Source organism: Chiloscyllium plagiosum, chromosome 19 (assembly GCF_004010195.1).
Source record: "Chiloscyllium plagiosum isolate BGI_BamShark_2017 chromosome 19, ASM401019v2, whole genome shotgun sequence".
NCBI classification, from domain to species: domain Eukaryota; kingdom Metazoa; phylum Chordata; class Chondrichthyes; order Orectolobiformes; family Hemiscylliidae; genus Chiloscyllium; species Chiloscyllium plagiosum.
Window position 1 is genome coordinate 20,442,138 of NC_057728.1, and position 21,337 is coordinate 20,463,474.

The 21,337-nt window shown below is 37.3% G+C and overlaps 1 protein-coding gene across 9 annotated transcripts in view; it reads right to left on the reverse strand.

Moving 5' to 3' along the window:
* The window catches only part of atxn10 (ataxin 10), a 317,949-nt gene that overhangs the window by 248,971 nt on the left and 47,641 nt on the right, over nt 1-21,337 (reverse strand). For 8 of the 9 annotated variants that reach the window (XR_006314464.1, XR_006314466.1, XM_043709270.1 and 5 more), the window contains exons 6-9: nt 19,314-19,394; nt 17,862-18,033; nt 14,566-14,674; nt 11,393-11,562 (exon numbers count right to left, since the gene is read on the reverse strand). Coding sequence is in view for 7 of the 9 variants with exons in the window: in XM_043709270.1 (XP_043565205.1) it covers nt 11,393-11,562; nt 14,566-14,674; nt 17,862-18,033; nt 19,314-19,394 (532 nt within the window). In the remaining 2 variants the exon portion in view is untranslated. Of the gene's footprint in view, nt 1-10,699; nt 10,859-11,392; nt 11,563-14,565; nt 14,675-17,861; nt 18,034-19,313; nt 19,395-21,337 lie in introns of those variants that run through there. The other variant, XM_043709272.1, reaches the window with a different exon arrangement.

The following is a 21,337-nucleotide window of genomic DNA, read 5'->3' on the forward strand; positions in this document are numbered from 1 at the left end:
GCAGTCCATGCCCAAATGCCACACAACTGCCAGCAGCGACCATCAGCAACAAAAAAGAAAATCTAATCATCACCTTATGACCTTCCATGGCATTATCATCTCTGAGTCCCCCACCGATGACATTCTGACAGATACCAATAATCAGAAACTGAATTAACTAGCCATTTAAATACTGTGGCTACAAGAGTAGATCAGAGGCTAGGAAACCTGTAGCAAGTAATTCACCTCCTGACTCCTCAAAATCTGCCCATCCACAAGGCACAAATTAGGAGTATGATGGAATACACTTCACTTCCTTGGACAAGTGCAGCTCCATCACTTAAGAAGCTTGACACCATCTAGGACAAAGGAACCCGCTTGATTGGCACCATATCCGTAAGCATCCACTCCCACCACCACTAATGCTCAGTCAAAGCAGTGTGTACTATCTACAAGATGCAATGCAGAAATTCACCAAAGATCTTCTGTGCTTTCCACACCCATGAGGACTTCCATCTCAAACAACAAGTGCATAGATTCATGGGGTCAACACCAACTGCAACAACACCTAGCTACCAACTATCCTAGCTTGGAAATATATCACCATTGATTCACTGTCACTGGGTCAAAATCCTGGAAATTCCTCCCGAACAGCATTGTAGGTGTACCAACACCAAATGGACTACAATGGTTCAATGAGGAAATTTATCACCACCTTCGCCAGGTCAGCTGGGGATTGGCAACAAATGCTTGCCCAGCCAGTGAAGCCCACATTCCACAAATGAGAAATAAGAATAAACTATTCCTGTCACTTCATTCCTAGCGACAGCGAGAGTGTACGTGAACCTGATTAATTGCAGCGGCTCATGGTTGCTAACTACCTTCTTAAAGGAAATTAGATATAGACAATAAAATGCTGGCAGTGACATGCAAATCCCACGAAATAAAACCAATAGATTTCAGAAATAATTTATATTGATCATGAAAGCTAAATTAACACTGAAATTTGTAGCATCATAAAATATAGGATTATGATCCAGGAACAGTGAACATAAATAAATCACAAGGAACATGTACTTATCACACGACACTAACATCTTTGACTATAATGAACAAATTTACATCACATTATTAGGCGGCATTTTGAAAATGTCAATAAGAGATAGGGCCAAGCAAGTCCTAGTGCTCCTACTAATGTTACGAATGAATAAATTTAAAGGCTATAACACGCTCAAATGAGATTAAAAATTATTCAAGATTGACTGCAACAACTCTTGTTGGCACCTGTGCTAACAAGGGATAAAATGAATCAAGTCTGGTTCCTGTTCCTGAACATTTGCCAGATGTCATACGAACATATAATAGAGATAAAATTATCAAATAGTTCATCAGCCTATTTCAGAATGACCATTTAGACAAAGTATTAGAGTGCAGCCAATACCATGGATCAAGAGGCTATCAAAGAAACAATGCTTTCAAAAGATATTCAATAGCACAGTGTTAGCAAGTAAATGTTATAAAATTTGAGATTTTGCAAAATACACTGACTCTTACCATGCTTATTAAAGATCAACATGTTATTCAAAAGCAAAATAGCAAATGATGGAAATCTGCTCCCCAAAGGGAAGACCAAAGGTTGATTGGTTGGCTACATTGTGAACATCTTCATTCAATTGATGTGTGACCCGGAGCTTCCGGTCGCCTGCCATTTTGATCTGCTTTCACTTTCATTTTTCTGACCTTGGCCTTCTGCAGTGTTCTAATGATACTGAATTTAGGGAAGGTCAGCCTAGTAGTATTATCACTGGACTGTTAATCCTAAGACCCATGTTAATGTTCTGGGAACCTTGGTTCGAATCCTGGCACTTTATAGATTTCCAAATACAACATAAATCTAACAATGTCAGACCATAATTTCTTCCCATTTTGTTTCCATTTTTAGATTTTGATTTTATTCTGCCATTTTTCTGCTTTTGGTTGGCAGCTGTTCATTGTACGATCATTTATACCTTTTCTGGACACATCTTTTGCTTTTTGTCTCATGACCAGTCACTTTGACAGTGTACCACACATCTTTTACTATTTAGTCCCTCTTTGTTCCAGATTTTGGATAGTTCAGAGTTTCAAATTGGGTGGATTGGTTAAAGCTGAATCAGATGGGGTGGGGTCAAGGACTGCTTGGAGCATGGGAATGGAACTGACATGCAACTGTTGAAGCACGTAACATATCTGGTGCCACACTGCACAAATGCAGAAGCTGTCAAGTTGTACAACCAAAACTTTTCTTATTTTACTCAATTAAATTATTCCTTTAAATTTTCATAGCGTCATAGTAGACATCCGGCTGTTGCTCAAAAATACACTTCAATACAGCTGTCAAAGTCAGTAATATTAAATATGTCACTTGTTCTGACAAATATTACAAATAGTCTGTACCTGTAATCATATCCTAGACTGTGGACACAGCCATGTTTTAGGCAGAAAGCTGCCAAGATATAAAAGCAACCAGGATCCACATTCATGACGAGCGGTAAATAGAAAACAATGTCATGAAAATACTTCTTATTACACATTCTGAAAGAATCCAGTTTCTGGACACCAGGATTTGAGACATCACTGTACTTTATATTTTCAATTGAAATGAAAGATAATTATCTTGAAATGTTAACTCAGTTTCTCTCTTCAGCGATGTTGCACGACAAATACACAAGAATGGAGTAGCCCAGAACCCAGGGCATGGGTTTTGAGTGAGAGGGGAAAGATTTAAAAGGAGCCTATGGGGCAACCTTTTCATGCAAAGGGTGGTGTGTGTATGGAACGAGCTGCCAGAGGAAGTAGTGGAGACTGATACAATTACAACATTTAAAAGGCATCTGGATGGTTATATGAATAGGAAGGGTTTAGAGGGATATGGGCCATGTGCTGGCAAATGGGACTAGATTAATTAAGGTATCTGGTCAGCATTGATGAGTTGGACTGAAGGTTTTCCGTGCTATACATCTCTATGACTCTATACTAACTATTTCCAGCATTTTATTTTTCTCTTATAGAGTTTATTAACTGGTCTGAAGGGATTATGTTATGTTTTTAGAATTGAGACAAAGAAAAGAGTTTTAGTTGGATTGTAAATTAAAGGATCCACTTATATTCTTCAGAATGATGGACTCAATTACTGACATGAATTGAAATTTAGGCATGCCTGTGAACAATATTTTGCAGGAGTGCAGTTAGAAAAATGTTTATTTTGAAAAGTACCCTGCCCTTAGTATTTTCCTCATTTCACAATTCATTTTCTACACACCCTTCACATGTGCTTCTGGGCAATACTGTTATACATTCAGGCTGTATGCCAAGAATGCAAAGTAAAATTAGTAATGACTTTCAAGGTCTAAACTAGTGCACAATCAATGCAGTCTAGAGTAGTAAATCAGGATTATTTTACTTACTGTAGATGATTGAAGATGTTTCTCCACCACTATGTATCTGAATCGTTTTGGAAATTTTACAGTTATCCCTAGTTACTAAGAGAGACTATATTGCCCACTCCAAATGGATGTTTTACTTCTAAGTACAATTTAAAATAAGATGTCCAATTTGAATTGGTCAACAACCTATATACCAATAATTATACAATGATACTTATTTTTTCATTGCCATTTAAGTTTCCAAAAATACGATGTTGTTGCCATAAGCCAAAGCTTTGAAATATTCAGATCACTGACCTCCAATTTGTCTTTAATCCCTGAAACAACTCAGATTATCTTCTCAATTTCGTAACATCTAGCTTCAAGTTTTTATCCTTGCTTGGTATTCCAGATTGGGTCAGCAGGAGACCCTTTAAGAAATACTGAATTAACTTCATCTCTGTCTCTCTGAAAATGATCCATGTCTGACTTCACAGCAAATTTCTCACCAGACATTTCTATCTCTCCCTAACAGCTACATCTTTATATTCTGATTGTATCAATTTTCCCCAGTTCCTGTTTTCCCTTTTTCACTATTTTCAATGATATTTCCAACTTGGTTTGATGTTTTCCCCTCAATACAAACAAAATGGTTCCTTCCAATCTCAAGATCTCCAGCTTTTTAATTTTCTTCATGTGCCAGCTTTGTTCAGAATTCTGATCTTTGAGAATATAATACAGGCAGTACTTTGAGAAGTAATACCTTCCAAATAGAACATTACATGAAGGCCTTGTCTGCCTTTTCAAGTAGACATAAAAGTTGCCATGACACTTATTGAAGATGAGGGGACTTCTCTCAGAGCCCTAAACCAACAGCATCAAAACGGATGACATGGTTATTTATCTTATTTGTGTTTGAGAGTCCTTGCAATACTAATGTTGGGCAACATGTCAGTGATTACACTTGAGAAGAACATTTTTGTTATGAAGTGCTTTTGATGTCCTGAATATGCAAAAGCCATTCATACAAAGTGAAAGAATTTTATTTTTCTCATTTTTCACTACTTACTGTTTTTAATTTTCAACTTATTTCAGCACATCAGTTATGTCCCCTATTTCTGCAACATTATGCCCATCAAGTCCTCTGACATGTAATTCCCACAACAGTCCTCCTTACTAGCTCTAGTCTTTCCTTAGAAACATTACTAAAAGCTTTTCTCTTCAACTGCATTGCAAGAAACACAAATAAAAGTTGTCTGGAAGAAGTTAAAAAAACCTAGCCAGTTCATTCACTACATCTCTAGTTGTGCTGTTTCAAGCATCAGCTGTAAAATTCCATTCACACCTCACACAAAACTTTCTCCCTGAACCTGAAAAGGAACAGATAATTTCAAATTTATTTGAATGAAATGTCACAAGATATCCAGATAACAAAAAGCGATGAAAGAAAGAGTAACAAATCAGTTGACTTTGTTTATTTGTTAATAATGAGAGGCTGTGGATTTTGCAGGTAAATAGAACCAGCATTGTTTCTACGAAGCATATTAGATATGGGATTTGCTTTGAATATTCATCACTTATAATCTTAAAAACTTTAGGAATCATGCACACAACTCAATTAAGTATTTTGTTCCATCTCAAGTTTATTTGAAAAACAGGCTATTTATTATTCTGGTTCCATTCAACAGCCACTTTAATTTCATACACTACCACATGCAAGACAACTTGATTTATTAATTTAAGCAACCAGTGCAAACATCATTCTAATTATAGTGAAGGTAGAGTTGCAATAGAATCATGTGCAGTCTTGTCAACATTTCTTTTAAACGGAGCAAACCATCCCCCTCGAGAATTTTACATTTCAGGGCCACACAGAAAACATGTCAGAACAAAGAACATTATGTGGAATTATGTAAAATATACAAGACAGAAACAATCTGTTCAGTCCAACCAGTCCAGGTCAGAGTTATTCAAGCCATGAACTGAAGGAGTTTTGAAAAAAGAAGATTTATATCCCACGTGTGCAATATAAAAAGTTTGTGCCTAAAGTGACAGAGTTAAAACATTTTACAATTATTGAACTATACATACCCCAATCCCCTCTTATTGAGCTTGCCTGCTGACACTTATTTAATATTTCCCGTCTGATTACTCTGTGAATAAGACCGTAACAAATAGAAACAGGAATAGGCATTTGAACCCTTGAGCCTGCTCCACCATTCAACAGGATCAGAGCTGATCAAAAATTCCACACAGCCACTTTCCTGCATTTACCCCATAAACCTCTATTCTTTGATTAGTCACAGTCTCACTCAATGGTGGAACAGGCCCAAGGGGCTGCATAGCCTACGCCCGTTCCTTTGTTCCCTTGATTCCCTACCGATTAAGGGTGTGACTATCTCAGCCTTAAAGGACTCTGCCTCCACAGCGCTCTGTGGCAAAAAGTTCCAAAGTCTGTCAACTCTCAAGGAAGAAATTCCTCCTCATTTCAGTCTTAAATTGGTGCCCCTTATTGGTAAAACTATGCCCTCTGGTCCTAGACTCTCTCAAGAGGGGAAATATCCTCTCCACATTTATCCTGTCAAGACCTTTAAGAATCCAATATCTTTCAATGAGATCACTTCTCATTCTTCTGAACTCCAGCGAGTACAGTCTCAATCTGTTTAGCCTTTGCTCATAAAGCAATCCCTCCATACTAGGGATCATTCGAGTGAACCTTGTTTGAACTGCCTCCAATAAAATGATAATTTCCTCAGTAAAGGGACCAAAGCTGCTCTACGTATTGCAGATGTGGTCTTACCAGCACGGTGTGCAGTTGCATTAAGACTTCCCTAATTTTATACTCCATACTCTTTGATAAAGAGTTCAACATCCCATTAGCCTTCATGATTACCTGCTGTTAGCTTTTTGAGATTCGTGCATAAGTACCCCAAGTCCCTTTTTGTTGCAGCTTCTCTCCATTTAAATATTCTTGAATTGTAGAGTCAGAGATGTACAGCATGGAAACAGACCATTTAGTCCAACTCCTCCATGCTGACCAGATATCCTAAATTTAGAGGGATTTGGGCCATTTGCCAGCATTTGGCCCAAATCCCTCTAAAACCTTTCTATTCCTGCGAATACCTGAAGATACCTACTTGTAAATAATACAATTTACAGTCTCTCTCACACTCATTCTCAGAATAACCAGTTAATATGTCACATTTTCCATCCAGTTGCTTTTCATTCCAATTTTCAATTTTATGAAGCCTTATTTTCCTCCATTCAGTCAAATGAGCTTCACCCAATGTCCTCAAAACAGTGAGCAAGAATTGCAATATTTATTGCGTCACAATACCAACCAGCTTATAATGTACCAAAGGATAATTTGTCATTTTTTTAAAAGAATGTCAAAAATCACTAATACTTGTAAACCAGAGTCAAAAGAGAAATAGTTTTAGCATCCAGTAGAAATTTCAACTGAATATCAATTGTACAATTCTGTGTAGTATGAAAGAAAAGATCTCCTTATGATAACGTTTAGCCAGACAATGGTTAGAAATTTTTCTGCCCCATACTGCCAAGTTACCAGTTACTGAATGCAACATCTATTCAATGCCTCGGCTTTAATTGACAGGAAGCCACGTTCAACATATAATTTGCCAGGGGTCATGATTTGTTTGAATGCCATTTGTTACATTACACACACAATATGACAATAGTGGCCATGAGTTTGGAAGATGCCTTTGAAGAAGACTTGGTGAATTTCTGCAGTGCATTTTGTACTGCCGCTATGTGCTGGTGGAGGAGAGCCGGCTGCTTTGCACTTGATGGCGCCAAGCTTCTTGAATGCTGCTGAAGCTGCACTCATCCAAATGGGAGAATACCATCACACTCTATGGCAGGCTATGGGAAATCAGCAAGTGAGTTATTCAATGCAGGAGTTCCAGCCTCTGACCTGCTCTTGCTACCACTTTTGTATGACTAGTCCAGTTCGGCTTCTGGTCAATGGTGACCCTCAGAATGTTGATAGTGGGAGAATAGTGACAGTAATGCCTTGAATACATGGGGCAAAAGTTGCATTTTCTTTTGTTGCAGATGGACATTGCCTGGCACTCATGAGGCACAATGCTTATTTGCCACTTGTCAAGTCAAACCTGGATACTGTCTAGATCTAGCTGCATTTGGATATGGACTGTTTCAGAATCCAAGGAGTCATGAATGGTGTTGAACGTTGTTCAATGATCAACAAACATCCACACCACTGACCTTATGATGGAAGGAAGGTCATTGATGAAGCAGTTTAAGATGGTTAGGCTTTGGATGTGAAAACAAGCTCAGATCCTAAGAACTTAGGAGAACATGACGAAAACTGGTGACTAGGACTAAGGTATCAGTCTAAGATACATGGTTTCTTTTTTTCCAGAAGAATCTGAGGAACTGAGGCAAAAGGATTCAAAAGAAGATTCAAAAGTGAGGTATATCCTAAAGGGCAGCATGCTTACACCAGTTCAATAGTCCCCATCATTTCTGGGCTTCTCAATACCGATGAGAGCTCTTGGATAGTATCAAGATGGAGTTACACAGGTATAGAATCATTTCAGATCTCCATTTGAAACAGCAACAGCTCCAGGTGAGTAAGTACTTGTGTGCAACGGATCCAATACCAAAAAGATCCTTTTCAGGCTAAGTGTTGATGAAACCTTAGCAGACGTTCAGTCAGTCCTGAGGATTTTGGTGTCAAATCTGTACAGTCAGCCCACGGGTCTCAGCATTCAGTAATCTCAGTAGATCCCAAAGAATTGTATAATGTCGCTAATTCATGCAAAGACTCAGCTGGAGAGATGAGGTCTTTTGGATATTTGACAGTAACCTCCTTGATTTATTTCAGTCATAACAAGGGCTGACTTTCCAACAAGTGAGTCAGTGCACAAGAACGGATGAATGCAAAATAATGGCAATGGGTGGGAATGGATGATTCAATGTAAGACTGAAGCCTGGTTTGAGCCAGTGAGTGATTTAGGCCCTAAGACCCTTGCCCAACAAGAAGTTAGTCAAAAGCGAGAAAAAGCAAGAATTATTATTTTGAAGTGTTGATATTGTAATGGGAAGGACGAATCATGGGTGACAAGATAGTTCATGATAGGGCATTCCATGACAGAGGTGGCTACGATCAAAAATTCTGCAATGAGAGAACATCCTTTAGAAGTAAATCATACAAATCACCCTCCAAATAAAGGAGAGTTCAGCAAATTGAACAAGCAGAAATAATGGTCTTTGACCTCTGGTCAAGTAGATATTGTTGGTCTTACAACAAAATATGATGTGGTCATATTGAAAGTCAAAAATTCTGATAGTAAAGTTTTCTTGTTTCCGAATCTGAAATTACTGCTATCTTCAACAGGCTTCAAAAATGGTGTGAAGTACTTGAAGACTTACCCAAAATGAGGCAATGTGAGGTAAATTCTGAAGTGGCAGCACATTCACACCAGCTCAGCAGTCCCCACCTCTTCAGGACTCTTCACTACTAATGAAAGCACTTAGATGGTAAACAAGATAGAGTTCCACTGGGACAGAATTGTCTCAGGGCTGCATTTGAAAAGGCCATCTGCCTTTAGCTGTCAAAAGTCAAGATCCAGCATCTGAGAGGCCACACTCATGAAGACTGTAATTAAGTAATAATTATCTACAATTGTAAAGTTATTAAGGACCAGATTTACATCTTGCAGCATCGGAGAAATGTGTTGAGTTGGAAAGGATGTGACCAACTAGAACCTGACTCTCAAGTTCTAGATGCTATATATCATAATTCATGTGATACACTTCCAGATCAAAGGGGCAGAATTCTTCAGCTATTCTTCAGTGAAGTCTGACTGCATGACTGGCAGTACTAATAAGGAGGGTATTACATGTTGAAGTAGAGATGGGAAGTTCGAGTAGTTTTCACTGTAAGGAGGCGATGGTATTGCTGTTTCACTTGGCGCATGCAAAGTGTGCCTGGTGAAACTGCCCAAAACTACAGGGAACAGAACACTCCGTATATGCAGTAAGGTTCTTCAACCAGACTGAAAAACTGGACTGATGCTCTACTTTTGTACAAGAGCCCAGAAAATCTTTAGTCTTGAACTAGTATTCCAGGGACACTACCAGACGTGCCAGTCAGCGATTCGGAAGTTCTTCTTATTTATTCCTTCATCCAAAATGGTTTATGACGGCTTTCGGATGCAGTCTTACTTGCTTTTCAGTGCAATGGTTGAAGAGATTATTGTTGACTCTTCACTTTTTTTTTTAAAAACATGTATTCACTCACAGGATGTGTGTTGCTGCTTGGGCCAGCATTTGTTGCCCATCTCTAGTTGCCCTTGAGAAGGAGGTAGTGTGTTGCCTTTTTGAACGACTGCAGTCTTCCTGCTGTAGGTCTCCCTGACCCAAAATGCCCTTAGGCAGGAAATTCCAGGATTTTGACCCAGCGACAGTGAGGAAATGGGGATATATTTCCAAGTCAGGACGGTGAGTGGCTTGGAGGGAACTTGCAGCTGGTGGTGTTCTCATGTATTTGCTGCCCATGTCCTTCTAGTTGAAAGCTGTTATGGGTTTGGAAGGTACTCACCAAGGATCTTTGGTGAATTTCTGCAGTGCATTTTGTAGGTAGTATATTCTGCAGCTGAATGTCAGTGGTCAAGGGAATGATTGCTTGTGGATGTGGTGCCAATCAAGACTGTTTGTCCTGGACGGTGCCAAGTTTCTGGAGTGCTGTTGGAGCTGCACCCATCCAAGCAAATGGAGAGTTTTTCATCACACTCCTGATTTGTGTCTTGCAGATGGTGGACAGGCTTTGTGCTTGGCATGACTCCAACCGGCAAGGAGTTTATCTATGATACCCATTAATTCCAGTTTTGCTAGGGTTCCTTGATCAAATGCGGCCGTGATGTCAATGGCTGTCACTCTTACCTTATTTCTGGAATTCAGCTTTTTTGTTCATAATTGAATGAAGGCAGTAATGACGTCTGGGGCTGAGTGGCCTTGGCAGAACCCAAACTGGGCATTTTTGAACAGGTTATTGCTGAGCAGATGTTGCTTAATAGCACTTAACAGCCAGTGTTGTAACTGGCACCTTTTGCATTCTGTGAAGAAGTCAATTTATCCATTGCAGTCTTCTTGAAAATTGACTCATCCCTTTGTCCTAGAATAGAAAATATGGCATAGGAATCTCACGATTTTGTTCTGATATTCAACTGAATGATGATACTCTTTACTTCTTTGACAAATGCAACTTCTTTTATTGTCAAATCTTCTACTCACTCGAAGATATCATGAAAGAAATAATGTTCAGTGGTCAGTTATTCTTTCAGTGCTTTGAACTTCGGGATGTTGTCACTCATCCTGTTCTTTGTTTTTGTTGGTGAAAGAGTGATTTCAGTCTTCTTGCTGTTTTTGTCTTAAACCACACTGAATGACCAGCTCAGCAATTTGAGACATCTTCACAACACGTGGATCTGTTGAGAAAAGGACTTCAGGAAAAGATGGTGTTGAAATACAGTCAGTCATAAAGGGGAAGCCTTTTGTTCAATGTTTCAGCTAATAGTGTTAACACATTATGTTTAGTTGGAAATTGGAAAAATGCTTTTGGTGTGTCACATGGGGAAGGTTGTGAAACAGTTGAACGAATATATAGATGAGCATGAGTTAAGCTGCAACGTCACTGTAATTTCTGTGATCTTGTGTTAGTGTTTTACAATGAAATTGGATTCTATGCAGCTTGGAGCCTTCTTGGCCTTACCATCATGCATCATGTAACAATAAACATAATTTAACAGTTACTAAGATGTCTGGCCTTTCCTTCTTTAAGAACTGAAGAGCTCACATAAGAACACAATGAAACACATTGTTGCAATGGCTTGAAGATCTTGAATAATAAAATTAAAATGGTGTTGTTCTTCCTTGAATCAGAAGTTAATGTCTCCAAAAATTTCAGAAACACAACTAAGCCATTTTTTTATAAACAAAAGTCTTACTTTAAAAATTCTCACCTTATCTTGGTTTTCATTGTTGTGATAACAAAGATTTCCAATGAGATGGATCAAATGAGCTTTAAAACCAACAGCAGGGTGGAAGGTCTGGTCAGTGAATGATAAAGATTGGTTTATGCTGAAAATATTCTGTTGCTGTTTGCCTGCAAGATGCGTCTGATATAAAAGATCTAGAACAGAATGTGATATTCAAGAGAAAATATTAATATGATGTCTCATATTTGCATTAATGTTCAATCTTAAATAAAAATGCCATTTTTGTGTCAAAAATGCATTATGTTTCTCCAATCTTCATTTGTCAGTTATTGGTCCTGCAGTTTTTTTCATAATGCTTTTCACAATTTGCAATATGTACTAGTTATATACATATAATTTTAAGTAAACAGTTAAAAATAGATCTAAAACTGCTAATGTTTTATGTTACGTTAACATGTATATTACAATCTGAATGTTTTGGCATTTGTTCCCTCAACTTCTAAATCCATATTTCTCTTAATTATATTTCATGTGAGGTGGTAATTTTTACTTTAAATTTAAAGTTTAATTTGATTTCCACATTCACCCATAGAACCCAAATTACTCCCTTTATCCCTCTTACCTCAATACATACCTTTTCCTTTTTGTGCTTAAACGCTTTCCATTGCCAATGTGGGTTTAGATTAGATTAGGTTCCCTACAGTGTGGAAACAGGCCCTTCGGCCCAAACAGTCCACACCGACTCTCTGAAGAGTAACCCACCCAGACCCATTTCCCTCTGACTAATGCACCTAACACAATGGGCAATTTAGCATGGCCAATTCACCTGACTTGCACATCTTTGGACTGTGGGAGGAAACCAGAGCACCCAGAGAAAACCAATGCAGACACAGGGAGAATGTGCAAACTCCACATTCGCCAGAGGCTGGAATCGAACCTGGGACCCTGGTACTGAGCCACTGGGTTTTATCTGCCAAGTGTTGCTTTTAATCTGGTCACATTTAAAAAAAAAAAAATCAAACAACCATTGATTTCTCTTTTCTTCTTTCATATTAAGACCCAGTCCTTCTCAAAAATTCATTCACTGTTAGATCACTTGCATGTTCAACTTCACTACTAACAAAGGGTTTCCTTCCTTGTTAGATTAACAGTGTGTTGTTTGAAAAAAATGTTATGCACTAAACACAAACATTGCCCTATCTTTTAGAAATGTAATTTCATAATTTTATAAGGAAGCTAAAGCAAGTGGAACTCTCCAGTGCTTTTGCTGATTTTTATCCCACAATCAAGATGACAATAACAGACTGATCAGTATCTTCCCATTACTGTTTGGGGGAAGTTGCTGGATGCAAATTGACTGTGACATTCCCTACATTAAAACTTTAACTACACTCAAAGCACCTCATTGTCTGTACAGTGTTTTTTTCCATTTTTGGAATGTGTTGAATTCATGAAGGGTGCTACATGAATGCAAGTTATTTCTTCTCTGCCAGGTATTGCTGTGTCTTAAAAATCTTTAAAAGGCACAATTGTCAGTACACATCCTCAATGCAGTTATCAAACGTCATCATTCAATTTCTTTCCACTGTTCTATTACCTTTAACAAGCTTCCAGTAATCTGCCAATTGTTATGCTTCAGCTTTATCCAAAAGAATTCTGTTTAGACCACTTTTAACAAAATCCATGTGGTCCAGTGCAGTGGTATTGGTCGGGATTTTGCAGTCAAATGCGAACAAACTCCCCACTGACTATAATTGTACAGAGTATTGAAGTTAGCTTTTCCACTGTGCCTGACAATTGTAAATCAGTCAAAACAGAGTGGTACCCTCTTCAGGGTATGTGGATACCCTGAACACTACTTGTTCTCATCCAAACAAACTGAAGAATAAGATGCAAAAACTACAGCAGGAAATACAATGCAAAATCATATACAGAGAGGTTGAGAGATAAAGGAAAAAAAAATCAAAATTACATTTTTAAAAATGTAAAACAATGAACACCCAAAGCAATAAGACTCTCCAACGTAAAAAAATACATCTTTAACACAACAGGAGGATGTTGACATTAATTAAGACTTATCAGTCTATTAAAAATTCATTTATATTTGAAAATTCAAATATGAGCTTATTCTGATGTACTTGGTGAGTATGTAGTGAGCAAATACTGTAGACTTTCAAATGTTTTAACATTGAGCCTTCATTAAGACATCAATGCAGCAAGGCTTGTGAAGGAGCAAGGAAAACTTGACATCAACTTGCTGATTTCAGTGTTTAACTATAAAGGTAAAGTTGCCAGACGTTGCTCCTTGATAACACTTATAGCCTCTCAGTTACAATTACAACAACAAAATGTAGGCTTTCGTCTTCAACATAAATAAGCTTTAGAACCTAAAATAATTCACCATCAATCCAGCCTTGCTTCTGCCAAATTTCAGTTTTTGCTAATGTTGTGAATTTTCAATTTTAATCAATTACCTCATTGCCTGTTCTATATTATCCGGGGTTATCTGACTGCAAAAACAGGGGCCAATATTATTAGTCTGTTAGTAATGATGCATTTGTCGCTACATCAAAGTAATATGTATCACTGCAATAATTTTGGTCAATTTATGGAAGATGGAGAACAACGTTTTATTGTTCTCTTTTAGTCTTTTGCCCTTTTTATATTTTCAGGTCATTGGATTAGCAAAATAATTGCTGCACAATTTGGGTACTCTCTAAGGATTCATATTCTACGTGGCTCATTTTCTTGGCCAACTATTCACTGTCGGCAAGGCTTTAAGTGAAATAGCTCATGGATCCTAACTCAAATAAGATTACAACTAATATTTTACAATAAAATAAAACAAAGAACTGTGCACATTGGAAATGTAAAACAAAATCAGAATTGGTAGAGAAACGCAAATCTGAAGAATGGTCATTGGACTCAAAATCTTAACTCTGATCTTTCCATATCCTGGTCCTAACTATTCCACCTTCCAACAGTTTGTTCTTTTGGTTTATGAATCTGATTATAACCTCCAATAAATAAGTTTCATATTTTAAAACTATCACTGCAATAATTACTAAAGTAACAACTAAACATTCCATGTAAAATTCAGAACAAATATCTTTTTATTTCTTTTGATAGTAACTTTCTCAACACCATTCAGAAATGTGGAACAATTGCAAGAAAGTTTATCTTTCCTTTGTACTTACCAACAACGGTTTCTAGCAGACCAGGTGAATTCTGCAAATAACTGAACTTTTCATAGTTTGAAGTTGCTTCACAAAGAATATCAAGGAGCCTGATTACAATGAAGGCTTCCTATGCAAAACATAAAAAAACAAAAAGGATAAATTAATGTGTTGCACACCTAAAAGTGATTCACAGAGAAAAAGCAGACAATGAGTTCATAAGATAAATCACGAAGAGACATTTTATAATTAAATAAGTATCCCAAACTATAGATTTAGAGAATAGTGCTTCTAGAAACATAACAAGTTTCAAAATAATTTTACAGCAAAATCGTTCTTGTCAAAATTTAAAGCGAAACCAAATAGAGTTGATATTTTTTCCAAGCAGCACATTGATTCTATGTATAGACCAAATTCTAATTTGTCATTGTGACAAATGATTTAATAAAGCCCATTTAATAAAGCCCATTCAATAATAAAGCCGATTCAATAATAAAGGGCAAATGAACTGTTCTGTTTTAAGATTGAAGCTCATAGTTATACAAGGAGGAAGGAAAAATAAATTAATCAAAAAGTAACTGCTTTGCCCATTAGGGTTTAAACAATTCCAGTCTGTGGAAGCATACACCAGCTTTTTAAAGCAACTATGACCAGGATATCTGGCAACTAACAGTTTCTTCACAGTCGCAGGTAGTGCCAGAGTATCAGAGGTTCAATTTCAGTCAGATTTGAATGTGTCTTATGCAGTACCTCATTAATCTCACCGGTGTGAAGAAAACAAACAGACTTTGAAAAACTTCCAAACACCCTGTTGTCCAGGGAAATCAAGTAGTCAGTCATGATATCCAGACAGGAATAGGACACAGAGTTGGGAATGTATTTAAACCTTCTAGAATTGGGAAAAATATGGAGAAATAGGAGGCACTTTGAAGATCCTGGCTTCAGCTCATGTGGATTAGCATCTTTCACAAAGCAGATGTGAAAAACCAGGATTTTAAAAAGTGAGCATCTCGCAAAGGCAGCCTTTGGAATAAAGAGAGGTGGTGGAAAGGCAAAAGAAGTCTATCTAAATATATTTCTGTCATTGCGTAAAAACAAAAAATTCTGGCATAGGAAGCTCAGGTTCTTTTTTTTTCTTAAGGCATACCAAAATCCCTAGTCTATTCTTCAGTCTGAAAGACAAGAAAAAAATTCCATGTTACTGATGGTCAGAGACTGGTGCTGGTGGTGTAGAAAATTAAATTCTATAATGAACAGCTCAGGTGTCCAATGCATTTCAAACATGGATCTAGAAAGGTAGATAATAGTAATGCAAATAATTATGCAGTGTTATGGATGAAATAAGGGATTATGGATTAACAGAGCAGAACAAGTGATAGTATGAATTAGTCTTGATCTGGGTACAATTTCAACATTTAAAAGGCATTTAGATAGATACATGAATAGGAAAGGTTTGGAGCAATATGGGCCAGGAACAGGCAGGTGGGATTATTTTCGTTTGGGATTATGTTTGGCATGGACTGGTTGGACATCAGGGTCTGTTTTTGTGCTGTATGACTCCATAATATGAAGATATATACCTTTGTGTAATAAAAAAACCAGCTAGACATTAGATGTTGTATTTGTATAAGAATATTCAAGATCAGCTGTCAATAGAATGAGATGGGTTTTCTGTCTTGCTGTTTGTACAAAGTACTCATCCATATGTTGCCTCCTGGTCATCATCTTTGCTTCTTAGGTAGTTCCTCGTGATTGGGGATGTACTGAAAAGGAGTTGTTAGGTGATTGAAGAGTCCAATGTATGACCTACAGTCTCTGTCACAGGGGAGCAAGCAGTGGTTGGGGAAATGGGTTAACAAGTGTTTCTTTCTCCGTCAAGTCTCAACTTCAGCTTGTGTTGTCGAGGAGACTTTAGGTGTACAGCTTTACAAGTCCCAGATGCTTTCTCTCCACTTCAGCAATCTTGGGGCAATATTTCCCAGGTGGCAATGGGAACATCACATTTCTCAAGGAGGCTTTGTGTGTGTGCTTGAAACATTTTCCCTGTGCCTTGCTTACTGTGTTGAAGCTCCAAGTGGAGGGTTTATTTTGGAAATCTCATGTCATGCATGCAGATGAAGTAGTCTGACCTTTCAAAGCTCATCAAACATGGCCAATGCTTCAATGTCTGGGTAAGAATACTGACATGATGTACCTACACTTAACGAATTTGCAGAATTTTGCAGAGGCAATTCTAGTGGAAATTCTCTGGGGTTTTGAGATCCCTACACTACGTAGTCCATGGCTCTGAACCACGTAGGAGTGCAGGTATCACTACTGCTCTCAGTTTGTGGTTTGAGATGCTCTCTCGGGGAACTAAAATCTGCCCTAACATACTGAAGGCAATGTTGACTGTTACATTGTCTGTCCTTGTTGATATTAGGATCCCAAGTGGTCCACAATGTTCAAGCTTCTTTGTAGATTTTGATCATTGGGAAGTGGAGGGGCAGTCCATTGCGGAAGGGATGTTTGGTAAAGGACCTTTGTCTTATCAGGTTTACTCTAAGATTCATGCTGCATAGCTTCAGTGAGGGGGTGGACACTACCAACTCAACACAACCAAAACCTGGCATGAGGTAGAGAAAACCATTCTAAAGAACAACAAGGTGTCAGGAGAGGATAGAATCCTGATCAGAGCATCAACATTTGGTGGAGATGTAGTGTCAGCACGATTGCATGACCTGGCTATGGTGCTGGACCAACAACCAGAATTTCATGAATTCAAATCCCACAGTGGTAAGTATTAGTAATTTCGGGGCCAGCAAAAGCTTTCCTCTTCTCTAACTTCCTGGGAGAATATCTGTGACCCCTAAGTTATCAGCTCAACATATGAATCAAGTCAAAAACTAAATGGCAGAATTAGGGTTCAACGTAATACCTCCAGGGAACCTTAGAACATGTCATTTACATTGCCTTGCATGTGTCACCCATCTGATCACCAAAGAACAAATATAAAAATACTTCTGTAAAGTCAACGCAATTGTTCTATATTTTGATAGAACACCCATGTTCATAACTGTAACTTGGCACTGAGAAACAATAATTATCAACTAGAATTATTTGTTAAATTGATCACAGCAATTGTTAGTGAATTCTTGCAATACATCTAAATAAGTTGTCTTGCTCAAACCACAGCCAAACACCACCAAATCACCCTCTTCACAAGCTGGCAATAAAACAATTATTTGAAGCCCTGTACACAATGTGAACAGCTCTATGAAATTAAAGCTATCTTTTTCAACCTGATTCGGCGGAAGTGGGTTAAACCTCCATCATACCTCATTCTCTTCCTCAGTAGCAGAGGTGAATTTCAATACTGCCATGCATTTTTCTAGGAAACAGCTTGCCAAGAATTGCATCATCTTCATAAGAGCACTCAAGTCATCACTGCCAGCTGGACATCCCAGTATCTCACTTAACTTTACAGAAATCAGATCCAATACAACAATCCTGAAACAGAAGATTGTTAGGCAGAGCTGTAACTTTGCAACACCTACTGAAAATTCACTATATATAAAGTTCCTGCAAAGCGCCTATTATATACAAAGTCAATATGTGATATCACTAACAGCAAAATAATACATATCCGATTATTTTCAATATATAATAACTTCAAAGGGATTTATGAACACTAATATAATGTACGGTCTTGTTCTGTTTTAAATTTATCTTGCTAACATCTGTAAAAGTAGACCTTTATTAAAATTTATATTTTTTCAAATTTCCTACGTCAGATTTCAACTAATTACATTATTCTGAGATAAAAGCAGAATTTAATCTAATTCAACTAACTGCCAAAAATATGCTCTTTCCTTAAAACTATCACAGCTTGGCAAGAATCACATTAAAAAACATATACAGAAAATGGCTACTTTTAGGGAAAATACAAGATGGTAATCTAAATAAAGTGGACAAACAATATGTTTCATCAAGGAAAACATTTTCACTTTACAAAGGCATTTTAACATTTTTGAAATGGGAAGGATATCCATACTAAGCTGAATAGAGAGGTTGGTGTGTTCTCTTTCTCACCTGCTTGTAGGACTCGGGTTTCCCTTCCAATTTCTGAGAAGCACTGTTTTGGGGCACAGCTTCTACACACCCCAGAGAAAATTATCAGAGCAGGTTTATGGGAATAAATGAAATGTCCTTTTGGAGAAGGCACAGCAAAACTCCTTCTGCCCTTGTGCAGACACCCATTGAAAATTCTCACAACAAGCACTATTCAGATTTTTCCAAATAGGCACACAATTCAACAGGGTCAGTAACAGAGGGCACAAGTGAGTATGTGGGAAATCAAGTTTTGAACTACTGAAAATCACTATTTACTCTGCATAGTCTAATTGCTAATTATTATTGTACAAGGGGTAAATCTCCCAGTTTAAATGAAAAGGCAACAAAAAGTTAAAGGTAGACTTTCCATGCTAAAATCATGGTCAGTCAGCAGTGGGTACAATAGCTTGATTAGGGTAATCATCCTGTTTGACACAGAGATTTAAAATTAGAGCTTCTGAGGTCAACCTGACTCAAGTACTTTGGCATTATATCGAACCAGAGCAATCTAAAAAGTACACTTTTACAGCAAATTGAGAAAAACACCCAAACTTGTAAGAATTTGATGTTATCTGTAAAAGTATAAAGAAATAACAGGTATGTTTGGAAATATTAAGATTTGAACAGCTAGGACCAAAGATCGTAAAGCAGCTTTCCAAAGTGAACTTTTGTCCTACCTTTCGTGGTTATTCAATTTTATGTACAACTCCGCCATCAAGTCTGGACATTTCAGAAATTGGTCTGTCATAATCAGAAATCTGAAAAGAAAATATTAAGTTGTAAGATTTTAACTTGTGATCACAACATTCTTCAATGATAGCTTCTTAAGATCCTACAAGAAAGAACAAACAGTCACAGTTAAATTGAAATACTTTCAAGATATTTGCCACAAAACTTTAGGTTCACAAATGCCTATTTTTGAAACAAATACAACTTACAGGAAATCAAGTAAAAGATTTGTCATTTATTTACTTGGTACTATATGCATCATCTATATTTCCTATGTCGCTGAGTTACAACTAGTGTTCTCCTGAATTTTCCTTTGCTGTGCATGACCAGTTTTTGTTGCACTAAGGAATTCTGTTAAGAGTCTGATGCATGCATTCATTTGAAAAAGGACTGCTGCTTGCTTGTGGCACATTTGTCCCATGTGGCTTGCAACTGCCCCAAGTGCAGTGCAGTCATGCACCTTAGAGGGAAGTTTGCACACTACTTGATAATCAGTCATGAAGCGAGGCTTTCAAAATTTATATATTAAATAAAATACAATGTTTTTTCTTAAATTTTAAGTACGTTACTTTTAAAATTCAATTGAAATATTTTGACTCAATGTTTTCTTCAAGTCTTCTGGTCAGATGAATGAATATTTAGAAGACTGCACAGATTTTTGCCAGATTATATCATTTGAAGTTACACGATTTTAATTTTCCTGCAATGATTTTAGTTAAAGTCCAACTTGATTTCAAAAGTAAGAGGTCATTTAAAATCCTTGACATAGTTATTTCCCTCAGGGAGGATTCAACTCTATATTGCCCTCAATTGGTGTGCAATCTGTGCAGCCAAAATGTGGCTTAATCGCCAATGGCTGACATCACCACCAAAAATGAATTGAATGCAAATGTATTTCATAAATGGATGAAAATTCTGTAATGTAAATCTATGCCAAAATACTTTAGCTCAAATCTCTACTATTTAAACTCAAAGGATTTATATTACTGCAATATAAAGCAGATGGGTTGTGACTCTTACCACTAAATATCTTCATCTAAACAAAAGTTAAATTGATAGTTCTGATCAATACTTCTTTAACATAGCACAGCACAGAATGAAGTCATTCAGCCCACTACCTCTATATCATTTCTGTCAAAGATTAATTCAGTTGGTCCCACTCCACAAATCTTTCCTCTTATCCCGACAAAATTTACTCCTTCGCCTTTGAGATGTTATTCTCCTTTGAAAGCTTCTACTAAATCTGTTTCTATCACTTTACTAGGTAACATATTTCAAATTATAAACACTTTCTGTGCTAAAATGATATCCCATTGGCTCTTTTACTAATCTCCTTAAATATGGGTGCTCCAGTCATCAAGTTTTCATTAGGACCAGTTTAAAAGATTGTAATATCAAATTCTAGTCTAAACTAGGAGGTATGAGGAGTGTAGTTCCCGATTTCAGTATCACTGAGATGGGACAGGCAGAAGAAAAGGTGGAGTGAATAAGAAACATTAGCAGGGATCATTAATCTGGACAGTAATCTGTCGGTTACTACTGGATATCAGATCACATTTGGCAGCAACATGCACTGAGAAAGTAGTTTTCCAACAATGTGTCAGCTTAGAATGAGAAGCAACTATATGGCGAGATACTGTTGGTCTGCTATGAAAGCTCAAACTCCCTGCCAACATGAGTTTAGCACTTTTACAGGAGATAGAAAGAAAACCAAAAAAAGTTTAAAAAAGAGCATTTGAAGTACTGGGAGCTAAGAATTAAGCACGAAAACATTCTATTCCAGCAAAAAAATGCCACAAAGATGGTAGCTTCAGTCTGGTGGCCAGATGCTTGAAGAAAAATTTCACTTCTCAATTAAATATCTTTTAACTAAGCACAGGGACATGGGTGAATATCTAGGAATGAAGTGGAGTTACTATCATGACCTCAACTATAACTTTTCATAAGGCCAATCAGAACAAAATCTAATTTA